Source organism: Hyaena hyaena, unplaced genomic scaffold, assembly GCF_003009895.1.
Source record: "Hyaena hyaena isolate Hyena2069 unplaced genomic scaffold, ASM300989v1 scaffold_993, whole genome shotgun sequence".
Taxonomy (NCBI): domain Eukaryota; kingdom Metazoa; phylum Chordata; class Mammalia; order Carnivora; family Hyaenidae; genus Hyaena; species Hyaena hyaena.
In genome coordinates, this window is record NW_024081626.1 from 86,528 (window position 1) to 98,456 (window position 11,929).

General features: G+C 47.0%; 1 protein-coding gene across 1 annotated transcript; it reads left to right on the forward strand.

Annotated features, from left to right (window-relative positions):
- Positions 1-121: 121 nt before the first annotated feature.
- WDR77 (WD repeat domain 77) lies at positions 122-9,069 on the forward strand. The gene is made up of 10 exons (XM_039221637.1): positions 122-367; positions 621-806; positions 1,798-1,939; positions 2,218-2,267; positions 5,331-5,401; positions 5,536-5,590; positions 6,000-6,071; positions 6,620-6,728; positions 7,266-7,334; positions 7,941-9,069. Exons 1-10 carry the CDS (start codon positions 253-255, stop codon positions 8,098-8,100), a joined length of 1,029 nt encoding a protein of 342 aa, XP_039077568.1. The 5' UTR covers positions 122-252; the 3' UTR covers positions 8,101-9,069.
- The last annotated feature ends 2,860 nt before the right edge of the window (positions 9,070-11,929 follow it).

Here is an 11,929-nt window from a genome sequence, read left to right on the forward strand (position 1 = left end):
TTGTGTCCGCTGACCACTAACTTGCCTCGAATTTTTTTTCTCGCGATAAGAGGCAACGAACGCGGAGAACCTTTTGCTGGAGGGCGGCAGCCGACTGCGGAACGGAACCGTAGAAGCAATTCTCGCGAGATGTAGCGCGGCAGCAGCTTGTGGAAAGGGGCGGAGGCCCAGAGGGGCACCACGTGGGGACTGCCTGAGCTGAGTCTCGGCGGGCGTCCAGTTTGGGTCTAGGTTGGAGTTGGAACCGTGGAGATGCGGAAGGAAACCCCGCCCCCACTAGTGCCCCCGGCGGCTCGCGAGTGGAACCTTCCCCCTAATGCGCCCGCTTGTATGGAACGACAGTTGGAGGCTGCGCGGTATCGTTCTGGTGAGCCAAGATCCCGGGCCTGGGAGCTCCTTCATCCTGCCCGGGATGCCCTTTACCAGGACTGGCCCTTTCAGCACTCCTCTCCGCCCTGCATGCCTTTCTGACCCCTGCCTCGCATCGCCTAGTTCAGTCCCCAACCTTACCCCGCGTTCCTGAGCTCAGACTCAGACCCGGCCCGCTTGCTGTTCAGTGTGGTCACCATGGAGACGAGCCCTTCCACTCCTCTGGCTCTGACAGCTTGTACTTCCCTTAGATGGGGCGCTCCTGCTCGGGGCCTCCAGCCTGAGTGGCCGCTGCTGGGCTGGCTCTCTCTGGCTGTTCAAGGACCCTTGTGCCGCCCCCAACGAAGGCTTCTGTTCCGCTGGAGTACAGACGGAGGCCGGAGTGGCTGACCTCACTTGGGTTGGGGACAGAGGCATCCTAGTGGCTTCCGATTCAGGTGAGTCACTTTCTCTCGACCCCACAGGTGGAATGGATGATGAGATACAGGTTGGGCTGGGCTCAATCTTTAATGTCCCATAATCAGTGCTTAGGGCAGCTTGAGGGTATTGGCCCGAAGGAGAGCTCCTGTGTAATGGGAAAATACCTTTTGGAGATTCTAAATTGCATGGGGGGAATTTCTCACAAAATTAAGAAATGGATAAGAACCGTTTAATGTTTACAGTAACCGCCCCAGCATCTTTCCTCAACCGAGATAATCTTGATCTTAAAGAGGATGCATAAGTCAATTTGTATTGTCTCTATTTCTAACCATTCTGTTTTAAATGTCATCATTTTGCTTTCTTTGTTCTGAAAATCAGATTCAGCAATGGAGTCTTTGACATAAAAAAAAAATCAGTGTTTGGGTGTTGGAAGGCATGCATAGAAGTGGAACATTAAAAACTGAGCCTCTCAGACAATTGAGCGCGACCACTACACATTCAAGACAAGTTTTGGGGTGTTTTCTGTGCTTAATCTGTCCCTGTGCAAGACGTTCAGTTATTCAGCATATTTTTTAAAGATGCTGTGAGACATTTATTCAAGTTGTTCAACAAATGCCAATGTTCAGGCAATTGGGAAGCTTTAACCACACTGGGCTCTGCTACACAGATTGTAGAGGCTTTATCCCTGTCTCCTGGGACTTATTTTTCAGTGTTTTCTCCCTGGAAGCCAGATAATGGATTTTGCCAGTCATTTCACCTTTCCTTGTCTTTCTAGAAGCCTTCCCCACCTAATTTTCCGGATTGTTACTAAGAAAACCGTAATGCCATCCATAAAGCCAGATGGCTTGAAAATTAGCTAAATCCTCTAATGATAATGGATTTTGCTTTTATAGCAATAGCTTACTTTGTTAGTTTAGTGACCGTGGATTCACTTGAATCTTAGAAGTGAGTTACTGCTTTGGTGTTGTCCATGCTCATTTCTCTCCACCTTCACCCCATACCTAACAGGTGCTGTTGAATTGTGGGAGCTGGATGAGAATGAGACACTCATTGTCAGCAAGTTCTGCAAGTATGAACATGATGACATCGTGTCTACAGTCAGTGTCCTGAGCTCTGGCACCCAAGCCGTCAGTGGTAGCAAAGACTTCTGGTGGGTCCTTGCGTTTATCACTACTGTATTTTAGACCTTGGCTGGGTGCCTTTACTATCTTTATTAGCCTCATTGAGTAGCATTATGGGCTTATTATTAGAACCCGGTGATTAATTATGACATATCTATAAGATTTTCTTAGAGATATTGCAGTTGATTGTGAGTAGACCTTAGTAGAAGCCCAGTGAGCAATGACAAGGGACATGTTCTTGTTTGAACCCGTTTTTACGTAGATACTGTAGGTCAACATTAAGAATCTGTTTCCTTTTGCTTCTTAGCATCAAGATTTGGGACCTTGCCCAGCAGATGGTACTGAATTCTTACCGGGGTGAGTACACATTCTTAGCTGTTTTGTTGTTATTCTCCCCTTGGGCTCTTTGACTTTGGATGTTACAGGAAGCAGTTCTTTGCCCTCTGCTGATGGTTTTCTTCCAAAACTATAGTCAGGGCCCAGTATCTATCCCAAGCCTTTTCTGAATTTCCCTGTTTCTAGGAATGGCCCCACCATCTTCTTGGCCATAGGCGACTCCACCTCTCAGTCCTGTTCATCCCTCATACTTCCTTGCTATCAGTGGGTCCTCAGGTTCTTCGGAGTCTTTTTCCCCTTGGTCAGGGATCTTCCTTCCATTTCTTCTTCTTCTTCTTCTTTTTTTTTTTTTTGTTTTTTTTTTGTTTATTTTTGAGAGACGGACAGTGTGAGTGAAAGATGGATAGTGAGAGAGGGAAACACAGAATCTGAAGCATGCTGCAGACTTTGAGCTTTCAGCATAGAGCCCAATGTGGGGCTTGAACCCACAGATTATGAGATCATGACCTGTGCTGAAGTCAGACACTTAACCTACTTAGCCACCCAGGAGCCCTTCTTCCTTTCCATTTCTGATGCTCCCTTTTGCTTTCAGGCTTTACCTCGCATAGATAGTGGGACTCAACCTTGTCTCTCCATCTGCAGTCCTTCATCTTTAGTGGTTTCTGTGGCTTGTAGATTAACATCCCATTTTCTTGTCCTGGCGTTCAAACCCTTCTGTCACTCTGCCTTCAAACATACTGCTCTAATTAAACCCAAGCATGTTAGATTCTTGGCCTTCTCCAAGTATAAACCTGAGACTTGGGAACCTTGAGCTTTTAAGTATTCACCTCCATAAAAATTCTGTTCTTCTGGTGAGAACCATCACTTTGTATTAGTGTTACTTTTTCCACTTACTTTCATTAATAGCGGTACCAGCTGGTTTTATTCTAGGAGCCATTCTTCATAAAGATGACATATCTTCACGAAGATAATGCCTAGAGCATTAATGTGTGTGTGGCTAAGAGCTGTAGATGCTGGGTGATAACTTGCCTCACTCAATGGTAAGCGCCTTTCCTTGCCAATTCTAACTTCAGCATGCATGCGCCAAAGCAAAATCACACTCATATACATCCTGGGTCTTCAGGGCCCAAGACTTGTAAATAGTTAAACAATGTTAAAATGCTAGTGCTGGAGTCTGTTACATGTGCCTTTTGTTTCTTTGGCCCATGACGGGTTTTCCTGGTCTGTGCTAACTCCTTCAGTACTTTCTCCGTTCAGCTTTTTTCATTAGTTCTTTGTATTTCTGTCTTACTCCCCACCACTGAATTACAAATCCCCTGAGGGCAGAGGAACTATGTATTCTTTATCTTTTTTTTTTTAATGTAATTTTTTGTCAAGTTAACTATCATACAGTGTATACAGCGTGCTCTTGGTTTTGGGGCTAGATCCCCATGATTCATCACTTACGTACAACACCCAGTGCTCATCCCAACAAATGCCCTCCTCAAGGCCCATCACCCATTTTCCACAGTGTGGAGGTTCCTCAAGAAATTAAAAATAGAGGGGCGCCTGGGTGGCTTAGTCGGTTAAGCGTCCGACTTTCGCTTAGGTCATGATCTCGCGGTTCGTGGGTTCGAGCCCCGCATCGGGCTCTGTGCTGACTGCCAGCTCAGAGTCTGAGCCTGTTTCAGTCTGTGACTCTCTCTCTGACCTCCCCTGCTCACGCTGTGTGTCTCTCTCTCTCCTAGAAATAAATAAACATTTAAAAAAAAAAAAAAGAAATTAAAAATAGAACTACCCTATGTGTTCTTTATTTTTTGTGCTTTTCCATGGTGCTGGTCTCTGAGCTTTGCTTCCACTTGAGCATCTTTTTCATTATGACTGGCTTTCCATGGATTCTAAGGCAAGGAAAGAACTATGGATGGTGGTTTGATGACTTTCTCCTGCTTGGGGCAGAGCCATATTCAGACCACTTCAGGTAATCTGGTCAAATGCCATCATAGTAGGCGGTTTCCACAGCCTGTAGTTAACACATAGCAGTGATCTTCAGAATTTTTAGCAAGTAGTCCTGGAAATTTTTCAAAAAATTACCCTCTCACACGTTTTTATATTGGCAACTAATTAAGCTTAAATAGTTGCAAAGGAAGTAATTTCTGGTCCTATCACTTATCGTGCACTGGTTTCAAGCATATGTTTGTCAGAATTTTCATTTGCAGATTAAGCCCCTTCAATATGCAGAATGTCTACCAAATAACCTAATTGGCTAAAAACCAACCAGCATTGTTAGGCCTGCTGGCCAAGTTAGACTTCACTTCCTATCAGAAAAAAGTCCAACTGCATTTTTAGGTTCAGTTAGACTTGTCAGATGTGTCCTTACCACCAACATCTGCCACATTTTTCAAAATTTTCATAGTTAGGCAGAAAGAGAGATAAGTCCCAGAAGCACCCTGGTGCTTGTGGTTTGTTGCGGTTTGTGGTCGGATGAAACAAGGCCAGCCCCTCCGCTGGATTTTACCCAGGTGCTCTTTCTTGTGCTCTCTGGTTCTTAGGGAAAAGCTCCTTCTGTTTTATCCCCTTGGGTTTTGTCCCTGCTGGGCCTTGTGCCACGGTGAGGTCCCGGATGGGGAGACGTGCGTGTGCCTTCTACACCTGGGAAAAGGGGAGTGAGAGCGGAGGTAGGAGAGGGGCACAAGCAGACTATGGCAGCTTCTGGGGTCAATGTCAGGAGAGAGAACATTGGAGAAGTTTACTTCCCTAAAAGTAGCAGTTTCTCCAGAACTCCCTTGAAAGGCTGTGGAGGTGTGTGTGCTACTGCATGACGGTTGCTGTTCTGGGATGTAAGTCTCTTCACTCTTCTTGCTCAGCCCCTAGTTTCCTTTCTTATCTTTACTAATTCACTTTTTTCCCCAAGCTTTTTTAGCTTCTATACCTCCGTCAACATTGTTTCTTAGGTTTTGTCTAGTCCAAAATCTCTCACAGAATTTGCTAAATTGTGTCCTGAGACAAGGCCCGTTTCTCACACTGCCCTTGGTAGTTTCTGGGCTGCTTGGTAATAACGCCTCCGGCCTCTGTTGCGTCCTACTTCACTTTCTCTCTCCTTCACAGCTCACTCCGGGCAGGTCACCTGTGTCGCGGCCTCTCCCCACAAGGATTCCATGTTCCTTTCATGCAGTGAGGTGAGATACAGCCTCTCCTTCTCTCCCCACTTCCTATCCACACTCAGACCCTCGGGCCACAGTCTAGTGTGGATGCCTGACCAGCGGCTGCTTCGGGGATTGTGAAGCTCTTTTTCTGTTTCTCCTTCTTCTAGGACAACAGAATTTTACTCTGGGATACCCGCTGTCCCAAGCCAGCGTCACAGATGGGTGAGTCTGAGAGCCAGTGGTGGGAGGGTGGTACTAGGAAACCTCCTGGAAGAGGCTTCCTTGGCTAGAGACAAAGACAAAGTCACCAGGTGCTCCATCATTGGTGACATGGGGGACATAATCTCTGTTTCCCTCTGAGATCCTGTTGATTACATTTCTGGGATGGGTGGACTGAGGGGCCAGGATTGTGACCTTTACACTTCATGCCTGAAACCTGCCTGTGACTCGTGTCCCTCGAGAAAGGTCATAAATGAAGTGATAAGGATCAAAGGCAAAGACTTAGATGTCTTCGAAGGGTTTGGGAAGGTGGATAAAGGTGCTTCTGGGACTTGGAGTGACTTTGCTTGAGAAGCTTCTTCATAGAGCTAGGCTCCGAGTCTTATCTCAGAGCCCTCTTCTCCCTTTGCAGGCTGTACGGCCTCTGGCTACCTTCCTACCTCCCTAGCTTGGCACCGTCAGCAGAGTGAAGTGTTTGTCTTTGGTAAGCCTGCCCCACTGCATTTTTACCCTGGCAGGGGGGGTGGGGGGGAGGGGAAGGGACGCTGGCCCTGTACCGTGCAGGCAGCTGCTCACTCAGCTGCGCACTTGGGCAGCTCCTGCATCGAAGCGGCGGTAAGGCAGGGTCATCCAGAGGTGGCTTTCGTTCGACTTTGAAAAAAACATGACTACTTTTTTTCTGGTAGATTTGATTCCAGAGTGTGTGCTCCAGCTCCTGCCTTCTGGGCACGGCTGCAAGTCACCGGGGCACACAGCCAGTGGATCGCCACACAGGGTCTTCTGTTGCAGAGTAGGGTCAGTGCTCGCGCTCTCGTGGCAATGAGGCTGCACGTGCGGTGATGTGGTTTGTGGTTGAAACAGTAACTACCCCATTCATTAATTTTCACAACCACTGGAGCTAACGATCCCTACTTTCCGGAAGAAGAAACTGATGCTCAGAGTGGTTCACTTGTGCAAGGTTGAGGACCCAGGTCTGGCCGACTCCAGGGCCCATGCTCTTACCCACTGTGATGGGCTCCCTCTTTCCCCTAGGCGATGAGAGTGGGACCGTGTCCCTTGTGGACACCAAGAGTGCAAGGTGTGTCCTCAGCGCGGCTGTGCACTCCCAGTGTGTCACTGGACTGGTGTTCTCGCCACACAGGTATTGTCCTTTGTCCCCGAGGGCCTGGTGGGTATGAATGGGAACTGCACACAGGGCGTGCTCATGTTTGCAAAGCATTAGCGGGTTACGTCGTTCCTTAAAGCAGACAGTGCTCTGAGCATCCAGAACACTTAAAGATCTCTTAAGACCAGAGTCCTTTTTTGGATAGTATGGCCTTGTCTGCACCTGGCTAAAATACGGTCTCGTTCCTGCTCAACACCCAAAGTGATGTGTGCCATGGGCTCGGGGACTGTGTGGTCGGGAAAGCCTGTGTTTCTGGGTTATTGCTGAGGCTGCAGGGAGGGCCTAGATGGGGTGGTCAGTGGTCAGGAGGATTGTCATTCCCAGCTCACTCCACTTCCCTCATCCTTCCCTGGAACTTGTAACGTGGACTTGAGTGGTAGCCAGCCCTTAACCGGAGGTGGGTGTCAGGCCACTTCCTCCGGGTTACTTTAGGGTGGGGTTGGGGGCAAAGCAGGCAGGGTTTGTCTTGGAACCATGGCTTTACCTCTCATCACCCTCCCCTTGCTCTCCTAGCACTCCCTTCCTGGCCTCTGTCAGTGAAGACTGCTCACTTGCCGTGCTGGACTCAGGCCTTTCCGAGGTGTAAGTGTGAAGTGGGGTCCTGTGACCAGGAATCGGGGAGAAGAGCTGAGGGTGCTGGATCCTTTCTGTCTCCATTAAAGTGCACAGTCTCCCTCAGGGGGACTGGGTGAAGAGAGCAGGCTGACACCGGCCAGCTCCTTGTCCCGGGGCTGGCTTGCCACTGGCTCTGTCCCTGGGAGAGGAGGGGTGTGGTGGTAGGTGGGGTTTCCAACTCTGGTGCTCCAGGTGTCTCCCAGAAAGGGACAGTCCACCCTTGTCACGTGAAGAACACATACATGAAATGCAGCCTGCTTGGGGGGAGAGGCACCAGACAGCATCCCTGAATTGTACTTCCTTCTCTGCCATGCTTTATTCTCTGATCCAGGCCCATATTACTACCCTTGCTGTAGCCGCCATTTCTTATGAAATGAGGGTGCTGGATTGAAGGACTGATGAAGTCCTCTGGATAATTACACTGCTGTCCTGGTGACAAGGCCACACATCAGTGAAGTTTGTGTCACACGTCCAAAACAGGTGCCCTGGATGTGTTGAGTTCTCTCTCTTCTCCAAGCGTCCTTTTTCCTCTTGTTTCTCACCATGCCCAGACTTTCCTTTTTTCTCTTCTAGGTTTAGAAGCCGAGCCCACAGAGACTTTGTGAGGGATGCTACTTGGTCCCCGCTCAATCACTCCCTCCTTACCACAGTGGGCTGGGACCATCAGGTCATCCACCACATGGTGCCCACGGAGCCTCTCCCAGCCCTTGGACCTAAGAGTGTTGCCGAGTAGATTGGATTTAAGACAGAAAACAAATCCCCCTTGAGTGACCATCCCCTTTGCCCCTGCCCTCTCAGTCTGAGACCACACAGGAGCCTTATACACACTCTGTTGATGCAGTGTTCTGGGCAGTTAATAGGCACTGTCTCTCAGCCCAGGGAAGGCTGGGCTCTGGGATCCTGTAGTCCTAGGGAAGAAAAACTTTCCTAAAACTGGATATGTAGGTATGTCTCAGTGTGTGTGTAGCTGCATAGTTTTTGGTGGGGGGAGGAGGGATTTAAAAAATTCCTTCTGTCTTTCCCAAGTCCTTCCCCCACCAAAAAGAAAAAAAAACAGTTCACAAAAGGGTTTTATGCTTCCTATGTAGCTGTGCATGAGGCATTGGCCATGGCTAGATGAAATGTGGGATGTGGGCATCCCTGGATTTTTGGAAGCAGCTTATATACTACTCACAGAGATAGAAGCAACTTTATTTTTTATAAAACTTAATCCACCTTTCTCATGGGCAATGCTTCCGTCCACAAAACTCCACCAACTCACTTTGAGGAAGAGCCAGGACACCCTTCATAATTTTGCACATTTCCTTGCCGTGAAACTGACTCCAAAAGACGTTTTCTGGCTGAATAAGATATTGGCTGGTGCCTTTGTAATGCGCCCAACCACCACCTCCCACCCCCCACCATGGAGTTGTGTATATGAAAGATGAGTTTTCCTATTGTAGATTCCATGGGGAAAAGTTGGGGGACAGTACAGAGCTTAAAGGCATTTCAGCAAAGTTAAAAACTGACACAGACGTGCAGAGATTGTGTGCCATGTTTCCCACCCCAAAACAGCTTGGGGCCTCACCTCTCCTGCCTCTGGACCCCTTTCTCTGGATATAGGAAATCTGAATGCTGTTTTTGTGGACTCCAAAGATTTTAAATGGCAGCATCAGAGAATTAGAAATACCGGTCGGTGAAATAAAAAGTTTAGGCTTTGCTGGCCTGTCTTTTGAAGCGTGTTCTGTGCAGCTGACACATCTCACTTATGTGAGTCATCAGGGTATTAGTCTTCTAGTCCATTATCTGTATGTGTGCTTCCTTAAAGTTGGAACTTAAAATGAATGTTGGGTCACTTTGGGTTGATGAACCGGCTACCACCATAAATCATGGTCAGTTACTGATTATGAAACTCAGTACAATCAATTATGTACTTTAGTGCTTTGCAAGTGTAGCTCAGCTGACATCACATGAAACTGAAGTAGTTTGAAGGAATATGGACAGGTAGGAGTAAAGCCTCCATGCTTTGCCTTTGCCAAGCACAAGCTCTTGTCACAATAACCCCTGAGTAAAAACATTGGAATTTGTAGTCCTGTGATCTACTGGTTTTGGGGTAGGTGGGAAGAAACCCTTCACTATTCTTAACTATAACTTCTTGGAGGGTAATAGAGTGGGCGGGTAGAAACATTTTAAGTTCTTCCCAGAGGTAAAGTTAACAAAGTTCTGATGGCTTAGAGAAAGGAGGGGTGAGTGAGGTGGGCAGGAACTAAATTTGCCTAGCCCTCTTCCTAGTGAACTCAGCAATGGTGGGGAGGAAAGCACTGGAGATGAGAACCGAAGGAAATGTCTGCCTGTATCAAGGTGTTTACAATAACAGAAAAGAAAGAAAACCTAGTTTTTGGAGAACCACATTATCTTATTGTAAAAAAAAGGTTTGGATTCAGATCTATGCCGATGAGCATAATCACATCTGTTAATGATTGCCACCGAGACCCTTGCAGACCTAATCAAAATCACCATCCCATTGGGTTGCATGTGCATGTTACAGTGAGCAAATAGAACTGTGGTGTTACATGTAGGGTTATTCACGTAGGTCTTGGATGTGGGAAGTTTCAATAGCATGAGCATGGACTTACTGGGGAGTCTGATTCCCAATCAGTCATTTTACTTTGCCTAAAACTACAGGTATTTATGTTGCATTTCATTTCACTGCTTCAGATGTCTAATGCTGGAATAAATCCATTTCCCTAACTTCATTGTTCTTACTCTGAAGCCCATCAGCCTCACTCACTCTATTACACTGCTGATTTCCAGTCCATGGTTAAAGGAAGCCTGCTTCTTGGGTAGTGAGTGCCCAGAGCCAAATGTGAAGGAGGCTCAAGTATGGTTTCAGGTGGCACCAGACATTGCTCTGGTCCCCAGGGTATCTCTCCTGCCTCCAGGACAGCAGGAGGCCAGTTCTTTTATAGCTACATAGGCATTACATGCTGACTCCCCACATTACAGTAGCAAAAATACCCAAATAGCACTACCTTTATCAATTTATTAAAATATTCTGTATTGAACTGCCTCAATTTTTAAACTATATGAAATTAGGGGTTTGGAAATAATACACATTTTCTAATACACATTAGTATTCTTAAAATCCTTAGGCACAACCAAAAATCATCTTTTATTTCGAATATTGGGAAACACTATCCACTTTGTTGTAAAACCTTTTTTTTTTTTTAAGTTAACTCCATGCCACATGCGGGGCTTTAACTCAAAAAGTCACATGCTCTACCACCTGAGCCAGCCAGGCACCCCCATCCCATTCACTTTAAAGATATAAAATAATAAAGATCTTTTGGGGTGCCTGGGTGGCTCAGTTGGTAGGGCGACTGACTTCACCTCAGGTCATGATCTCACAGTTCATGGGTTCAAGCCCTGTGTTGGGCTGTGTGCTGACAGCTTGGAGCCTGGAACCTGCTTCAGAATCTGTGCCTCTCTCTCTGCCCCTCCCCCACTCATGCTCTGTCCCTCTCAAAAATAAAAACATTAAAAAAAATTTTTTTTTTAATTAAAGATCTTTCCAGTTTGCACCAATCCAGAGTCAACACTCTGGGCTCTTGGATTCATTCAATTAATTTTCAAGCCATACTTGTCCAGCTTATCCTCATGAGTATCATGAAAGTTTGGCCAAATGCTTTGTTAAAACCGAGGCATTTTGGCTCCAATCTTGCCTTCATCTACTTGGGTATTGTAAAATCTGGGAGGCGGTGCACGGCTGTAGGCATTTCTTTAGTAAGCCAACTAAAAGACATTTGTAAATGTCTTCCCATGAGAACAGGCTAAGCGTAGGGAGGAGTGTTTTCAAGTATCCGGGTGGGTGTGTAAAATAAATAATGGTATTTTTTGACCACAAAAAGCAAGGATTGAGAGCAGAGAGAGCGACATGGCATACTGACTTTCAACAGTACCCTCATTTAGCATTTACTATTCATCATCGGCTATACATACACATGGAGTCATAGCCCACCCTGGCAGGATCATCCCTGAATGAAGCAGAGGTCACTCCCGGGCACCCATTCTGTAGTGTTCTCTGCATCTGTAGTCATCCTAAGGCATGGAACGGTAAGGTCTGAGATCCCACCTTGCCCATAGCAGCAGAATAGGATCCAGAGGACTAACCCAGGTACAGATGAAGACGGTGCAGATTGGCAGGCAGATTTAGCTCTGTCTGGAGACAGCATTAGGAACTAGTGCCTCCTGGAAGGATTCAGGATGGAAGGGCACAAACCTAGTGGGAAATCTCAATGATATGGAATCTGGGGGACAGGAGGTGGCATGAGGGACGCTCAGAAGTAGAGAGAGGGCAGGCATTCACATGAAGGAGTTCTTAAAAGATAGCCTGCAAAGGCCCCAGGTGCCTGGCAAGACTGAGTCAGGACCCAGGCCCTGGAGAACAACTGTAGTGCCTACAGTTTACAGAATAAGAAGAAAAATTAATGCAGGGACCCATTAACAAGAATTAGGTGACCTGGGCTAGAGATTGGGAAACAAATGAGAGTATGGTCATTAGTGTTAGAAACCACACCAAGGGT